The sequence below is a fragment of the Nannospalax galili genome, unplaced genomic scaffold (assembly GCF_000622305.1).
Source record: "Nannospalax galili isolate Female #2095 unplaced genomic scaffold, S.galili_v1.0 scaffold1871, whole genome shotgun sequence".
In the NCBI taxonomy this organism is placed as follows: Eukaryota; Metazoa; Chordata; class Mammalia; order Rodentia; family Spalacidae; genus Nannospalax; species Nannospalax galili.
This window is the reverse complement of record NW_008330293.1, coordinates 279077-296921: the sequence shown is the minus strand read 5'-3', so window position 1 is coordinate 296921 and position 17845 is coordinate 279077. Positions and strand designations below refer to the sequence as shown.

Below are 17845 nucleotides of genomic sequence, written 5' to 3'. Positions count from 1 at the left end.
CTAGCTGAAGAATTATATGTGGCTACAGAAATACATAAAATTTTAACCAAAATAAAACAAATACTGGATATGTCTTGTTTTTATATCTGGCTACATCTGAATGTATTGAATGTATACTTGGATGTTACCTTAAACAATCAACTTCCTAACAAAAGGGAACTCTCCTTACAGAGTTTAAGACTTCATGACAAAGGCCTTAAAAAGAGAATACATGATTGCATCAGTTAAAGAAAAACCTAATTTCAAGGATCTTGAGGAAAATGGAACCATGTTCCATCTGAATATAACAAATCTATCTGGAGACAACAGTAGGGGAATACTTTAAGTCTCTGTGTTCGTCACTTATCCAGAGCGGCTGCTAGACCTGCGCTCTCACTGCTCACACTCCCTTTATGCAGAAGATGATGACCAATCTGAGTGCACTGCCGTATCTTACTAACTGCAGCTTTTACCAACCTATACAATATGAATTTCAAAACTGGGGGGAGGTCTTCAAAATGGTCTCACCAGCTTATAAGAAAAGAACTGCCAATTCAATTGTTTCTACAAGTAACTTTTAATGCAAACAAGAAAGTTAAAATTAAAAGTCACCCAAAATGTTTCCAGTATCTATTTTTTAATTCATGTAGGAGCTGTATCAAAAACTGGTGATCTACTGGTCATGGTGACACCTTTAGTTCCAGCGCTTGGGAGGCAGAGGGAAGTGGATATCTGTGAGATCGAGGCCAACCTGGTCTACATAGTGAGTTCCAGGCCAGCTGTGGCAACAAGGAGACCTGCCTCAAAAACAATCAGACAGACAAAAGAAACTCGATGTCCCTATGGAGGCTGGGAAGAACGCAGCACTTCTCTCCATTAAGTAAAGCCACTAGCTTAGCCTTTCAAGCACTAAGAAAACGTCCTGGTGGTGTCGTGCATTCTGAAAATAATACTCCTAAAGCATGCCAATTCTGTGTCTCTTCAAGTGAAGTATAGTTTAGCTGAAATTCCACAAAGCAAATCAATCTATAAGGCAACACCAGATGTCCTTGGTTTGCATATACAGCCCATAAAACTAATCTGAAAAGTTCTCAAAACCCCAAGTAACACACTGACAGGACAGCTTCACCTGAAAACCTCAGCATCCTAGAAAAGAACAGGACCGCTCACTCCTGCAATCCCATCACTCAGGAGGCTGAGGCCAGAGGACTATGAGCTCAAGACCAGTCTGGCTCAAGACCATGAGAAGCTATCTCAAAAGGACAAAAAAAAAGGGAGGAAAGCACCACTTTGGTCTAATTACCACTTAATTCAATGCAGCGCCTAGTCAAGTTCCTCGTCATGTTCCTCATCATGCTACAAGTCATGCTCCTCGTCATGCCCCTCGTCATGCTACAAGTCATGCTCCTCGTCATGCTACAAGTCATGCTCGTCAAGCTACTCGTCAAGCTACTCATCATGTCCCTCGTCATGCCCCTCGCCATGCCCCTCGTCATGCTACAAGTCATGCTCCTCATCAAGCTATTCGTCATGCTCGTCAAGCTACTCATCATGCTCCTCGTCATACCCCTCGTCATGCCCCTCATCATGCTACAAGTCATGCTCCTCGTCAAGCTACTCGTCATGCTCCTCATCATGCTCCTCGTCATGCCCCTCATCATGCTCCTCGTCATGCCCCTCATCATGCTCCTGGTCATGTTCGTCATGCTCCTCATCAAGCTCCTCGTCAAGCTCCTCATCATGCTACTCGTCATGCTCCTCGTCAAGCTCCTCGTCATGCTCCTCATCAAGCTCCTCGTCATGCTCCTGGTCATGCTTCGTGTTTGCGTCACAAGCTGCTCACTTGCCATCTGCTTTTCATGAAAAGGAAAAGATGTGCCACCACTCCTACCCTTTCTTTGTCTACAACGATGAACAGCTCCACATAGCGGGTCTGTGGCAGAACAGCTCTTCTTCTCTGTGAAAAACACAAATACCATAAAAGCAGAGGTTTATTATGAGGCTGGACACATTTTGTATGAATAACAATGAGACCATAATATCTAGTTATGTAATTTCATGTTTTCTTACAACATTATAAATTCTTACTTAGCATACCCTATGTCATAACACCAAAATAATTTTTTTAAATAAGAAAGCGCTAACTGCTGTCAATATTGGCCAGGGAAAAATTTCACTTCGAGATAGAATGGGTTATGTTTTCAAAGCATAACTGGTTGTTGTTTTCATTGAAACACATATTATACACACCTTTTAATGGGAAACCTGATCATGATGGTGCGAAAGAAAAACAGCCCCTGAAACCCAAGAGCTAAAGATGGAATGAGGCCACCACTTCAAAACATGGCTCAGTTTGACCTTTTGTGGAAATCCAAGCAAAAGAGAGTAAGTAAACACCGAGTAACGTTCCAGTAGTCGAGTGCAGGGCAGAAGAGGCAACGAAGGCAATGCCACAGACCAATGTGAGTTTACTTTGAACATGCCTTCTTCCAGCACTACTGTATATGGCTCTGGTCCCAGCTGCCGGAAGAGTCCCTTGAGCCTAGGCACTCAAGACCAGCCTAGGCAATGAAGCAAGACTCAACCTCAAAAAACAAACTGTGCCTCTTCCAGCATGGCGGCTGTGCTGGATAGCTTTAGTGTCAACTTGACACACCTGGGATGAGGGAGCCTCAATTGGGGAATTTCCTCTATTGGACTGGCCTGTGGCCATGTCTGAGGGGCATCTTCTTGATGAGTGATGTGGGAAGGCCCAGCCCACTGTGGGTGGTGCCACCCCTGGGCAGGTGGGCCTGTGTTGCATAAGAAAGCAGGCTGAGCAGGGGCCAGGAAAGCAAGCCAGTAAGCAGTGTTCCTCCACGGCCTGTGCTCCAGCACCTGCTTCCAGGTTCCTGCCCTGAGTTCCTACCTTGGGCTCCCTGATGAACTATAACCTGGGACATGTAAGCTGAATAAACCCTTTCCTCCCCAAGTTGGTAGTGGTCAGAGTGTTTTGTCACAGCAATGGAGAAACAAACTAGTACAGCGGCACCAGGCCACTTGTAGAGAAAAAACATCCTGTCTAGAGCCAGCCAGCCCTGGAAGCTCTGCTGCCTTAAAGTGCCACAACTGGAACAAGCCATGCAGCCTCAAGAAGCCTCAACAATGGGGACAGGAGTGCCCCTGAAAGGTAGCCAAATGACCCTGATCGAGCAGTTGATCTCGATCTCTTGATCGCTCTCTCTCTCTCTCTCTCTCTCTCTCTCTCTCTCTCTCTGTCTCTCTCTCCTTCTTCTCCAATCTAGAGCTCAAGAGGTATCTAAATAAAACCTCTATTGTTCCCTGAACAGCAGCATAATATACTACTATGCATCAATGCCAAATATGATTACTGTTTAAGACCTAAATTCCCATTTCCAAAATTCATAAAATCTAAATTCCCCTTAAATTTAGCAGGAACTCCATCACTCATCTTTTTATACCTGGTTCCTGTCACAGTCTGGCATGTGTCCAGGGAAAAATATGATAAGCAGCATTTTGGTGTGTAAATAAATGGTTTCTTAAGAACAGCATGCACTCTAAAGAATGCTAGCTTCCTTACACGTAGGAACTGAGACAAGCTGGAATGCTCTTCCTCAACATCCTTCACGGCTTCCGTCTCTGTGTCCTGGTTAGAAACTCCGCATCTCAGAGGCTCTTTGTGGACATCATCCATTCGATAAAATACATGTTCAAATTGAGAGCTGTTGTGCAGAGGTTCAATCCCAAAACTGGCATTCTCGAAATGGAGCAATCCTCTAAGTATTGCATTACACATATACCATTGGTGGGAAAAAAAAAAAAAAAAAAAACACGTAAGGAGTCAGAAACCCAAATTCAAGTCCTAGTTCTAACACACATAAGCAGGGATTGAACAATAAATAGAGGCCTTAGAGTCTAGCGGACATGATCATAGAACGTTCAAATCTGCCGCTTACTTGCTCCACAGCCTGTAGGTGAGCCAGTCAATGCCAGCATGCAGGCTCTGCAGAGCGGCCGCATGAGAGCTGAGAATGTTTTCTACCAGCCTCCAACTCTCAGTAAGTCATTCCCTTCTGCTTTAGTATATAATCTGCATAGGTTTATTCCTGCTAAGCAATTTAATATGCATAAAACACTAAGACTGCTTCCTGGCGCACGGCGGTGTTATTACTTAAATGAAGACAGTGAAAGGCATCTTCTATGGCTGGTTTGAGAATCAGAAGTAATCCCTATTTGTCCAATCAATCGCAAAATCAGTTAAGCAACACAATGCCACAGTGTCATCTGAGTGTGATGAAAACAGCCCCTTACAGTCATTATAAGACTTGAGTGAAATAATGCAGGAGGGAAAAAATTAATGACTCTCAAGGGAGGATTACTGAAGGTCAACACAATCTTCTTTTTGTGTATGTTTTTATTGAGTTTTTGTGCATTTCATATAATAGATCTTAATCAAATTTAGACCCTCTCCCCCATCTGCACCCCCCATAAAGCCGCCCCCATCCCCCGTCCGGATTTCGTGCATCCTGTCATATATGTTAAGGCCTATCCTGTCAAGCATTTGTACCTAAATGTCCTTGGTACAAGGGAGGGACCTCATGGGTGGCACTGTAAATACAGCCAAATACACATGGCTAGAGAGGTCACAGATCCTAGAAAAAAAATCCTATCTGTGTCATATCTCTAGACAAATGAAATTTTTTACTGTATGCTAAATATGGATCCTTATATTTACAAACAAGTTTACCATACACCACTCATCAAAGAAGCTTCTTTTAGCAGGAGAAAATTTTATAACGAATGCCACAAAAATTTTAAATGTATTTTGTTTCAAATAGTGATATTACTTCATAATTCTAAAAATGAAATTTCCCATTAGATATTAAAATTCATCAAGCATTGGGCACTTCTAAATAAAAATTCCAAGAATATCTGAAGATCTACCTAAAAAGGTCTTTAATAGCATCAAAGTAAAAGCCAATTTTGCTAAACACCCGAAAGGACTTAATTTGGGGACACAGATAGCAGAAGCAGGTGGGAGGAGGGGACATGTACAGGAAACCCCTTACCTGAGTCCAGAACAGCGGCTCACAGCAACGGCTGAATTAGAAATGCCTTCCACGTAGCCCCGATAATGACAGTGATTCTAAAATGAAAAAGACACACGATCTCCAAACACTGCTGCACTGCTGAAAAGCACCAGAGACACTGCAAGGCTAACAAAACTCCTGCAATCAATAACTTCTCCTGGCACAGTATGTTCGGACTACCTCAAGTCTGAAGACGACACCACATGTTCATGTTAAGACTAAGACCTGCTATCACCCAACAAGTACACAAACCCTCAGGCAGAATTCCAAAAAGATGCTGGTCACAGATAGCTCTGCCCTATGACCTTTCAGCCAGAAACATAACCAGCTGGTAGTGTGTCATGTTTAACACTTTCAATCACAGTCAACCCAAAGCATCAACAGCCAGCTGACAGGCCACACAGAAAAGGCCCTGTGAGAAGCTGAGAAGCCAGGGAGAAGGCCACTCAGCCTGAGACAACTGTCTGGATCAGGTGGATTTTTTTTTACCCCTGTGGGCATATTAGCTACATTAACACCATATATTTGGCCCTCTTCAAAAGCTTAAGTGCCTTTACCCTCAAATTTGAGCAAGAAATTACCAGCAAAAATACCAAAGGACAGTATTGCTCAATAATACTCATGAGGCCCTATGAGATTTTCTCATCTTTAAGATAATCACAAAGTATCATAATTAGAAAACAAGGCACAGGGAATTGTTGCCCTGCCCTGCCAGTCATGAAACCACACATCAGTCCAGTAAGTAAACAGGATGGCACTGGTGCACAGAGAACAGAAGAAGAGTCAACAAAGCACATGCGAGACAAGCAGTGTCTGAGAACACAGGCGAAGATGCGGTTTTAATGAACATGGCTCAGTCCACTGAGCAGAGGTATGGAAAACAGTAGAATTCACACCATGTAAGAGACACCTTTTATCTAGCACTCAGGAGGCAGAGGCAGGTAGATCTCGAGTTCAAGGCCAGCCCCATCTATACAGCGAGTTCCAGGCCAGTTGGGGCTACATACTGAGAATCTGTCTCTAAAGAAAAAAGAGAACAAATTCCAAATGGACCAAAAATCCAAATATTAAAAATTGAAAGTATGTAAGACTCAGAAGAAAATATATGCAAATTCTTCTTTAACCTGGATGAAGAAAAGGCCTTTCTGTCAATCACTTAAAATCAAGATGCACCAGGGCTGGAGAGATGGCTCAGCGGTTAAGAGCACTGACCACTCTTGCAGAGGACCCGGGTTCAATTCCTAGCACCCACATGGCAGCTACGAACCATCCTTAACTCCAGTTCCAGGGGAATCCGAAGCCCTCTCCTGACCTTCATGGCATTGCACGACACGAGTGCACTCACACATGCAGGCAATGCAGTCATACACATAAAATTAAAAAATAAAGATATTAAAAAAAAACTAGATGCACCAATGTGCTGATGTATGCCTGTAATCCCAGCACTCAGGAAGTTGAGGCAGAAGGATCTAGAGTTCAAGGCCAACCTGTTAGACCCTGAATCAAAAAAAAAAAAAATCTAGATGCAATAAAAGAAAAAACTAAAAATCTTTACATACACACACACCAAAAAAAAAAAAAAAATCTTGAGACAACTGAAAGAAAATGTTTGTACCTTACATGAAAAAAGGGTTAACAACCCTAAACTTAAAGAACTCTTAAATATTGAATAGGAAAGACTAAAAGCCCAATAGAAAATTGGACAAAGGACATGAGATCTACAAGTGATCTTGCATATGTGGAAGGATTTTCAGTTCTCTTCATATCAGAGAAGGAATCCCTGAGTCTGTGTTCCTTAGAGTGGAAAGCACCAAAGAACACAGAAACAGTGGCAGACTGTAAGTCACCATTTGACAACCATCACAGCAACAAATGATTCAGGCAAACATTGAATAATGAAACTGGTGAGCAAAACTGGAGGAGGGATGGGATTTGCACAGTCCCCAAACCACCACAATATTACTTTAAAGGGAGAAAATGTAACTTTTTCAATAGTAACTTTCCAGTGGAGAAACCTGGATGGCAGCTCTTTAACCAGGTTATCAGCCCTGCATCAGACAGCAGGACTGGTGCTGATCTGGCAGCATCTGTGCTGATAAGACACAGGGAAAACAAAGCCGGCCAGCACCAGTAGGTGACCCCTGAATCCACCAACTGGAAGCTATGCACATAAGTTGCTTTTATGAAGAATTTCCACAGTTTGAATTTAGTTCTGCTGCAGTTACTTTATCTGACCAGATCTAACAAGATAAACCTAATATCTCTTGTTTTCTTAACACGAAAAGCCTAAACTCACTACAGGAGGAAAGCCTGCAGTTTGTCAACACACTTGGGCAGACTGTTATCACATACCCTTGGCCTCTATTTAGTCCCACAGAGAAACATTAACAAACCACCATCTGTTCATGGGCCAAATGAACTTTGTCCCAGATCACTACATGTTCTATAAGCCTATACAGCTCTCCTAAAAAATTACTTACTATTCCTCTGACATGTTCTACCTCTCCAGAGCCTCCCCCAGAAATAACAGAGTATATGCCTCCCTAAATGGTGTTGGGCGCACAGGCAGCCATTTTCTTTCATGTGTGTCCTTTCCCTTTTGTGTGTTAATCTTATTTGTTTTCTCTTATTTAATCTTTGTCAGTTCATTCTAGGAAACCTTCAAAGGATGGAGGGAAAATTTCCCTTCACCAGTATAGCTCTCAAAAACATATTTGTAAGTTTATAAAATTTCTAATTGAATTACAAGTCCTCAATAAGGACACAGCTGACAGACACATTCTGAACAGGAAAACTGGGGTAGAAACTCTGGCTAGTAGAAGCAGAGTGGCCCACCCAAGGGCCCAGGGAGCCTCGGGAACAACTACTACAGAGCGGCCCACCCAAGGGCCCATGGAGCCCCGAAAAAGTGTGTTCTCAGATGAAGTGAGAAGCAGCAATTCAGTCTGAGGTCAAAGCTATGGGAATTTCTCATGCACTGCAGGAGTCCCAAGCCATCAGAGTGTGGGGTCTTAGCTCACACAGCAATTCATATTGCTATTTTCTTATGAAAAATGGCCTTGTGAAAGACACTGATGCTGAAATTTCGCCAGGCACTAGCTTTATAAATTACTCAATAATAAGAGTAGAATCTTGGGACTGGAGAGGGCTCAACAAGTAAGAACACTGGCTTCTCTGGCAGAAGTCCCAGGTTCGAATCCCAGCACCCATGTGGCAGCTAACAAATGTCCATAACTCCAGGTTCAGGGGATCTGACACCCTCTTCTGTCCTCCATAGGCCTTGCACAACATGGGTACACTTACATACATGCAGGCATAACATTTATACAAATAAAATAAGAATAAATAAAATATTTAAAAGAATAAAATGTTAAAGGAAAACATTTCCATCTTCAGTGTGATTTAATTGCATATTGTAGACAAAGGCATATGTCATTAAGATCAGTGACAATCTCACCACATGCAAAGAAATCAGGGCAACCAAGTTCAAATTTGTGTTTGAAGCCTATAGTGATTTTCATTTACCTAAACAATACTAAATAACAAGGAAATAAGTGAAATACCCATATGATGTCATACTTGTATTTTTCAAACATCTAAGAAAGTTTCACCGTTCAGCTACATTAGTTTCTATATAATTGAAACCATCTTCACAGCTGTAAGTCCATATTCTTTCAATAACAAATAATAGGTATACTTATTTAAAATTGTCAGACTGCCTTTTGCAAGTATCCCACAGATAATGACTCATTCAAGTTTCATGACGTAGTAGCTATTATTCCCATGTTAAGGTACAAACAGGCTGCTGTAACGCCACCAGACAAACACAGACCCAGAATTCAAGCTTAAATACTGTATGTCCCAAGAAACCATGGAAAAAACCTCCACAAAGGAATAAGGATGCCATTTAGGGTCCCTGCTTAACTGGCATTAATTGCATGCTCTTTGGCTTGCTGCCATAGCAATCTTTGGATGGATGAAAAGATGGATGAATCATCTTTTATCTTGTGTATACTATGATGTAAATTTAATCTCTTCTACCAATTTCCTGTTAAAGCACAAACAGTGCACTAAGATAAAGGAATCAGACAGTAGACTGGAAACGGCACAGTCAGCATTTCCTTTTTTTTATATAACACAAACTAAAGAATTTGTCTTCTGTTTATTTGAAGAGTGATACAAAAGTTCATTACTAAGAAATAATTCAATCTATCAGAGCACTATGAAGTTCATGGGAAAAAAAAGATCACATTTAATGGGAACAAAGATTTCTCATGAAAATTATTACAAAATAAAAACTGTGAAATACCAGTAATACCAAACTGCCAAAATGGACTGTAAAACCTTCCTTCTGAGAAAAACTAGAAATGTTTATGCTCCAAGAAGAAAACCACACAAGGCCAAGTTCGGTATCTGCCAGTTACTTGGAGAACCCAAGCCAGCTCTGCCCCCAAGAGTGTTCTCTGCCCTACACAAGAGGACCACACCTCTTCAGAAAAGCAATGTGAGCAAAAACTCAGAACATCAGAATATATCAGCAAACAAGTGCATTTCTTTGCAAGACATGAGTGACAAAGACATGCTTTTAAATATTAACATTCTACCAGAATAGTAAAATTTCTGCCTTCAAAGCATCACTTTTCCCTGTCACAGTCAGGATTCTCCCAGTCTTCAAAACACAAAGCTTAACTACTGAGCACAGGAGAGCTGTCAGTACGTATCAGTCTCCCCAGGGCCACTCATGGGAGGCTGTTAAAGGTGTCCTGTGAGCTTGGCAGTCAGAGCACACTTTAAAATTACAATGGTTTTAACGTCCATAAAGTATCAAGGAGGAAATGCAGTACCTGTACTTTGGGGTAGTTGGAGATCAGAGAGTCTTCCTCATCATAGGAATAAAGTACAAAATCTTCAGGCAAAAGGTCTCTGGAAGAGGAATAAGATGTGTCATTTATATTAAATATCAGCAGCCTGGGACACAACTCATAAGACAGAATTCCCAGAAGATACGAGCAAAAATTAGTTTAAAGGAAAAAGAAAACTTTCACTGGATCCATTTTTAAAGAATGTGCTACTGTAAAACATCAAAAGCTCATAAAACAGACTTGAACTTGAAACAGGGTACATAACTTAAGTAATGTTAAGATGCAATTTATCCTAATGGCATAAAATGCTGATTGTAAAAATCATAATACAAACAGCATCCTTAAATTTTTGCACTATAACTCACAGGAATGAATCAGGTTGCTTGACAATGTGTTGTATTTGTAGAAGAAAAATAAATATTTTTATATTCTTTTCTCTAAGTACTAGGTAAACAAAAAGCACCATTGCCTTAACCTAAGTACAAAGTCTGCTGTCAGTTGTTGAAGGAAACATGACTTCCAATTCCCAAAGCTTCCCCGGTCTAAGGGAGTGGTTGTGTAAACCAGGGCAAGGCAAGGCTCTCTCATACTGCAACTCTGAGCTCATCTCCAGGCCTTGTGGAAAATCAGACATGCTTTGTTCTACCTTGTAGTTTACAGTGCACCAGTTAAAGTTCAAAGTCCCCAAGAGACACCAAGGACCAACCACCCATGCTATTCAGAGATGGAGAAACAATGGTTCTCACTCAATTTAACTGATTACCCTGCCTGACTTTTGGCACACAATCATCACTGTGACACAGAAAGCCTTCGTGAAACTGCCTCCACTCTCCTGCATACAGGAAGCTTCTTGGTAGCTGCTCATTTGGAGACAAAGCTGTCCCTACATCAAACAAAAGAGCCTGTGCCATTCTAACCGCTCAAAGACCACTGAGCTCTCTTCACCCCAGTACACTCCATCTTTGGGAAGTCTTTGCAAGCAGGCTTCCAAGTAGCCCGTGGACTTTCACAAGCTGACCCACTGGGGCACTGTAGTGTCATCCCACCGACATGCACATGCACACAAACACACCCTGCACTCTCTAGAGGTGAATACAAAAAGAATAAACTGGAGATGTCTAGCTTCCCTCTGCCCTAGCCTCTGGGAAGTCACAGGCTGCTCAGCCGTCACAGATCCTTGTGGCCTTCTCCAGAGGGCATGCCCACGAATGAGTGATGCTGACATCAACAGCTAAATCTGCTAATTCTGGAGCTCAGAATATACTAAGCAATGTCCACCTAGAAAAGAAATCAATACACTATTGAGGAAAAAAATTACTAAAAAACAAAGTAAATAAAATTTCTTACATATTTCTTTCCAAATGAATAATATGCTGCTTTCCTTGAGTCTCGATGACATAAGATACCTAAATTCACAGAGAAGGAAAAATGTAGTAAAATACCATGTTGCAATTACTTTCCATCATATCATTTATAAAAGACAGGAAAACCCACCCTGAATTTAAATAACTTGGGAGGGCTGGAGGGATGGCTCAACAGTTAAGGGTACTGACTGCTCTTACAGAACACCTAGTTCAGTTCCCAGCACCCCAAGTAACTCCAGTTCCAAGGGATCTGACACCTTCTTCTGGCTTCCACAGGCATTGTACAACAAGGGTCCACTTACACACAGGCAGGAAAAACACTCATACGTGTAAAAAAAAATTTTTTTTAAATAACTTGGTACTGACTACAGCTGACCTGGAACTTGCTATGTAGACCAGACTGGCCCTTGATCTCAGAGATTTGCCTGTCTCTGCCTCCCCAAATCCTGGGATTAAAGACATGCACCCCATAACCAGAATATTCTTAAATAATAAAAATATATTCATCTCTATGCCCCTTTAATAACTTACCATGGAAAACTGCCTGCATATTTACCTAAGCGCTTCTTAAATTCATTCATACATCAGCTGTAACCTCAGGAATTATTTTTGTGTTTTTACATACTGTTTAAATAAGTTTCAAAGGATTATCTAGTTATGCAAAAGTGAAAGAGGAACTCATTCTGTCTTATGACCTCGTAACTGGGCTGTGTGTCTCGTCCATTCTAAACTCCTTCCCTCCTCCACTACCGCCTCTGGAGCATGTTGTGCAAACGTGGCAGCCTCCTGGCAGCACATCTATTCTTGATTCCTGGTTCATCAGGTTTGCAGATTAACTAGGCAACTTTCACACCCTCATCTTCAAGCTCATGGGACTCCCCTTCTCTACCTCAACCAACTTCTCTAATACTAATTATAGAACAAACTATTGGTCTTAAATGCTCCCTCAAAGGCCACATGCAAAGGCTTGGTCCCGGGGTGAGGCACACTGGAGGGTGCGATAGGCCTGCGGAAGCTGTGCCAGGTGGCCAGGCCTTAGTCACTGGAAGGGACTGTTTCTGTTTGTCCTTGCTGCAACCTGTGCTTCTGCCATATGCCCTTCGCCACAGGCCCAAACCAGGGGGTCAATGGGCTCTATTAGTCAAAATGAACTTTTTCTAAGTTAATTTTCTCGGGTAGTTCATTACAATGTTAGAAGTCTAACACACCTAGCAACTCCTCATTTCATTAAACAAAAGAGGGAAATGTGATCTCTAGAACTTAATTTAACTTTTTTTTAAAGACTCTTTAATAAAAATGGAAGTCATCAGGCATGGTGACCCATCTGTAAGCCCAGGACTTGGGAGGTGGAGGAAGGAAGATTAGGAGATCGAAGTCAGTGTCTGCTCTATAGTGAGTTTGAGACCTGCCTGGGCTACATGAGACCTTGTCTCACTGCAAACAAAAAACAGCAACAAACAAGCGAACGAATAAAATGAAAGTCATGGAGGGACTCAGTAGGTAATATAAGCATCTACTTAATTCCCTACTATTTCCAGACACTAAGCTGAATTTTTACCATGAGCAGCAGCAACTCCCCAGGGCACATCTACAATGGCTTTGAAGGGTGAGATCAGTGCTGCACCCAGCACTCTACCTCCACACCCTGCACACTCTCTACTTCTATCTCCAGCAACGGCAGCAAGCTGCTTTGTCCTCAGTTTCGTGTCCACCTTTTCTCTCCTGTCTGCTTATCTCCACTGAGAAGAAATCCGAAAGTCAGAGAACTTGAGAGCTGTTTTATAACACAATACTCAACTCCAAAACACATGCGTGGACTGTTCACTCCCCTCCTATGTTAGTCACTTTCCATCCCTGTGGCAAACACCTGAGAGGATCAACTTAGAGGAGAAAAAGGCTACTTGGGCTTATAGTTCAGCTGTGGTCAGTTGGTTCCACTGATTTGGGGGCGGGGGGGCTGTGATTAAGCTGAACCTCATGGTGAGGAGTATGTGAGAACTCAGAGCAGCCAGGAAGCCCAGAAAGAGAAGAAAGGGAGAGGCTGGAGTCCACAACAGCATACCCCACGAGGTCCCATGTGCTAGAAGTTCCACCATCTCCCAACTGTGCTACGGGCTGGTGACCAGGCCTTTAAGGCATGAACCCTTGGGAGTCCTCCAGAGACCTAGCCTGTAAGGCATTAACCTTCGGGAGCACTCCAAACCCAAGCTATAGCACCTCCTCTGGATTCACTCAAGGTCACCTTCTCAGTAAGATGCTCCCCACCACCTATTAAAAGGTGCAACTGTCCCCACGCAGCACCACACCCAGCTATTCCCGCTCCCTTCTGCTTCACTGCCCTCCATGGCACTTAGCACCATCCAAGTAACATGCATCTCTTACTGCTGACTGCCAGTCAGCTAAGGATCCGAACTCCACACAGCTGGCTACAGAGTTCTACTTACTTCATTCTGTTATGTTCTAAATTGATCATTTTATCTTTGAAAATAAAAAAACTAAGGCTCAGTCTGTCACTTTTGTTGGAATAATAGTCGATAGATACCAATACTATATGAAGCTGTACCCACTAACTACTCCCTGAGCCAATCAGTACACAAATACCACCTTTCAGGGTTGGGGATTTAGTTCAGTGGTAGAGTGCTTGCCTAGCAAGCGCAAGGCCCTGGGTTCAGTCCTCAGCTCCGGAAAAAAGAAAAAAAAAGGGGGGGGAATTTTATTATAGTCATAGCTCTTCAGAGATAACTTACCTGTTCTGAATAAGGCCTCGGGGCTTCCCTTCTTTCTCTAGTTAATCTCCAAGGAGTTATAATTTCATAAGAAGAAAGATGCATGGTCTCTTGGAAGCCTGCCTCAAAAAGAATAACAAATATAACAAAGTCGATCTGAAAAACTGCATAGCACCAAAATAGTGAAAATCCAAAGCTCAATGGTCAAACCATGAAAAATTCTGTGATGCTCACAGTGTTAAAATATGCAATGCAAATAGCTCTATATAGCATCTCTCTGAAACATCAATGTACCAGGTAAACATGAGGGCAAAATGGGTCCCTAAAGAGGATGCAGTCTTTACCACACAGCACATATGCTGCGATCATTTTCAAACATCTTGTGTCTGTCTACCCTAACCTTTTTTTCTCTCAAAATCTTTTTTAAAAATTTTGAAAGAACACAAGAACGTTGGTGGGAACTTGGGGTGGGGGACACCATCCTAGATGTGCCAATAGTTTCATAGGAAATGACTACCATGTCCATGAGAAAAAACTGCATAAAATTTATTAACAGTTGAGAATAGCCATGCACTTTTAGAGTCTAAATTACTACTTCAGCAAAAACTGAGTACAATCAAAACTAGAAGATAGAGCCAGGCATGGTAGTACACATCTTTAACCTCAGCACTTGAGAAGCAGAGGCAGGTGGATCTCTGTGAGTTCAAAACCTGCCAGGGTTCCACAGGGAGACCCTGTCTCAAAAATTTAAAAACAACAACAAACTAGAAGATACCTGTGCTGGAGGTGGATGTAAGTCACTTAATTTAATAAGTCCAACATAGTCTTTCTCTTATAACGCCAATACTAAGGGCACAGCAATTCTTTTTTGTTGCTTTGAGGTATCAGTTTTGGGGGAGCGAGCTGTGCTTTGGGGGCTTTTTGTTTTGAGATAAGATTCGTCAGACTGGCCTGAAACTCATGATCCTCCTTCCTCCACAGGAGTGCCAGGATCACAGGAGCTGCCAGCACACCCAACAACCACTGTAAAAATTCTTCTAGGGAGAGAAGTCTGATAAAGCAGATAGTTATCATCTAAGGGCCACAAATGAGAAACCAAATGCAAGGAATTTGTAAATTAGAAGCACCTATAACCAAATGTAGTATATGGACCTGTTTGAATCCGTTGGGGGGGGGGGAGTGTTGTTTTGTTTTGAGACAGAGTCTCACTATGTACACCTGGCCAGATCTGCCAGCCTCTGCCTTTGAAGTGCTGGGATTAAAGGCATCTGCAGCTAATCTGGAAAATTTTGGCCCTGAGTAAATGATCTTGAGGAATTACAGTCATTTTTCTACATGTAAATAAACACACTGTGGTTAAGATTTTATGTTTTTAGGGCTCAAGAGATGGCTCAAGAGCACTGGCTGTTCTTGTAGAGGACCTGGGTTCACTTCCCAGCACCCACATGATGCCTAACAATCCTCCATACTCCAGTACCAGGGGATCCAACACTCTCTTCTGACCTCTTCAGGCACTGCACGACATGGGTTCACTTACGTACATGCAGATAATACACATAAAATAAAAATATCTTTTAACATTTTGTTTTAGTGATATAGTCCTGATGGTAATGTGTTTATAATGAATATGGACTTTGCCACCACTGTATCACCTCTGAAAACAGTAACAGTGTTTCTTCAATAAAAATGACATGAACTGTATTAAAAGATTACCTGGATCTCTTCCTTTGTGTCATTCCTGTTTTTTTGGGGTTTTTTGTTTATTTGTTTTTGTTTTTGAGGTGCTGGAGGTTGAATCCTGAGCCTCACACATGCTAGGCAAGGGCTCTCCCACTGAGACTTCATCAGGCCACACCTAAGGTTCTAAGGTAGGCTGTCCACTTGGTCCCCTGACACACCCACTTCTTTGATCCAATCCATATTCTTGTTCACTCATTAACTACCCACATCCCTCGGATATCTCAAATACAGATGAAGATGCAGTGTTTACATCTAACTTTCCCCAAGATAACAATGTATAAGAATATTTATAACCTTGGGCTGGACAGATGGCTCAGCTGTTAAGAGCACTGACTGCTCTTGCAGAGGACTCAGGTTCAATTCTCAGAACCCAAATGGCAGCTAACAACCGTGTGAACTCCAGTTCCAAGGGATCTGACGCCCTCTTCTGGCCTCTGTGGGCACTGCATGAGCACAGGTGCACCCACCTACATGCAGGTATGACACTCATACACATAAAATAAAAATAATCAAGTATTTTCTAAAATGTTTATAACTTTGTCTAGGATTCAAAAGACACCAACATGAAAATACAAATAATACAAATAATAGCCTATCCAATACATGTCATACTAACAGTTTTCAAACTCTTAATCCACCCTTATGGAATGTTAGACTGCTTAAATGTGGCATCGGATCGTTCTACTAAAAGCATTAGAAATGGACTCCAGTCATCCCCAAGGCCCCAACGGGCTGAATCAAGGCATTTTTATGGTATACCATGATCAACTAACATCTAGATAAAGTTTTTAATTGGGAACTATGTCAAAAAACTCTGATACACAGTTACTAGGCAGAAATATCCACAGCCCCACACTAACTGAAGTAGGAGACTATTTGCTCCTCTAAAATACACCTCTCAGTGACCTTCAGCTCTCTCAAACTCCCAAAGCGTTTCAGTGCTGTTCTTAAGAATCTCCCTCTGTGCTCCACCACCAGGCCAGTCACTCTACAAATGGTGAGAAATAAAACATTTTGTTGGGTAACAAAGTTTGTGATTAAAAATAAAGTATCCTGAAGCCAGGCATGGGGGAACATGCCTGTAATCCCAGCACACAGGGGAGGTAGATGCAGAAAGATGAGAAGTTTCAGGTCAGCATCAGCTACACATAAGCCTGCCTGAGTACATTTCTTTCCAACTCCTGCAACTCTGAAAGTATTTCAAATAAAAAGTTTAAGAACATTAGCTGATCGACACAGAGGGCTGTGACAGTTGAGGCTAAACCATGGAAGCTGAACCTGAAATGTTTTCATTACAGCACAGAAGCGAACCTCACAGAGGAAACAACAAAATGCCTCAGAAAAGGTAAAATCTGTAGTTCTAACAGGCAGGCAGATATTTCAAGAGCACTCATTCCAAAACAGGTGAACTGAGTTTGGAAAGCCCTGAGCACACTTTTAGGCCAGGCCAAGAAGCCAAGTCCTCTGCCTTCTAGGGATCTTTTATCCAGACCAGAGGCAAGGAAGGAAAAGTCAGAGACCAGAGTATGAGGGAGAGCGTTCTTGTGCTTCTCAGTTTAAAATACAACTTTTATTTTGAAAAAAAACAAAATGCCACAATTAACCATCAATATTTCTTAAGGCTTTCAAAATTATAACACCACAAAATAACTTCTGCGCGTGAGTTATTACACTGATACCAACTTCTTCCAAAAAAATTCAAGCATCCTGCTTTGAATTAAAGCCATGCCACAGAGTTCTGAAGCATCATCAACAGCTGTACGAAGTCCAGCAAGGTCATTCAAAAACGATACACAGTGACTCATGAGAAGCTCCTCCTTGTGTTTTCAAACTTCTTTCTCATCTCTATTTGTTTGCTTTCCCTTATCTCCTGTCTTTCCCCAAAGTCCCCTAATTCCCCTTCTCATGGGAACCAAATTCCACTTCTCCCTACTGAACAGGAGGAACATTTAACTTTCACATCATGGACATTGGGGCTGGAAAAATCTTGGTTGTGGGGGTCATTCTGTGTACTGTGGTTTGGTAACAGCCCTGCTTCCACTCACCAGATGCCAACACTAGTTCCTTCAACTGATGTGTCTCCT

General features: G+C 42.0%; 1 protein-coding gene across 1 annotated transcript in view; it reads right to left on the bottom strand.

Moving 5' to 3' along the window:
* Positions 1-17845, bottom strand: part of Adam9 (ADAM metallopeptidase domain 9) — a gene marked incomplete at its 5' end in the record, with an annotated part of 113694 nt that overhangs the window by 90324 nt on the left and 5525 nt on the right. The window contains 6 exons of the mRNA XM_008843363.3: positions 1871-1936; positions 3560-3755; positions 5049-5125; positions 9914-9992; positions 11279-11337; positions 14043-14140. Coding sequence (XP_008841585.1) covers positions 1871-1936; positions 3560-3755; positions 5049-5125; positions 9914-9992; positions 11279-11337; positions 14043-14140 — 575 coding nt within the window. The remainder of the gene's footprint in view (positions 1-1870; positions 1937-3559; positions 3756-5048; positions 5126-9913; positions 9993-11278; positions 11338-14042; positions 14141-17845) is intronic.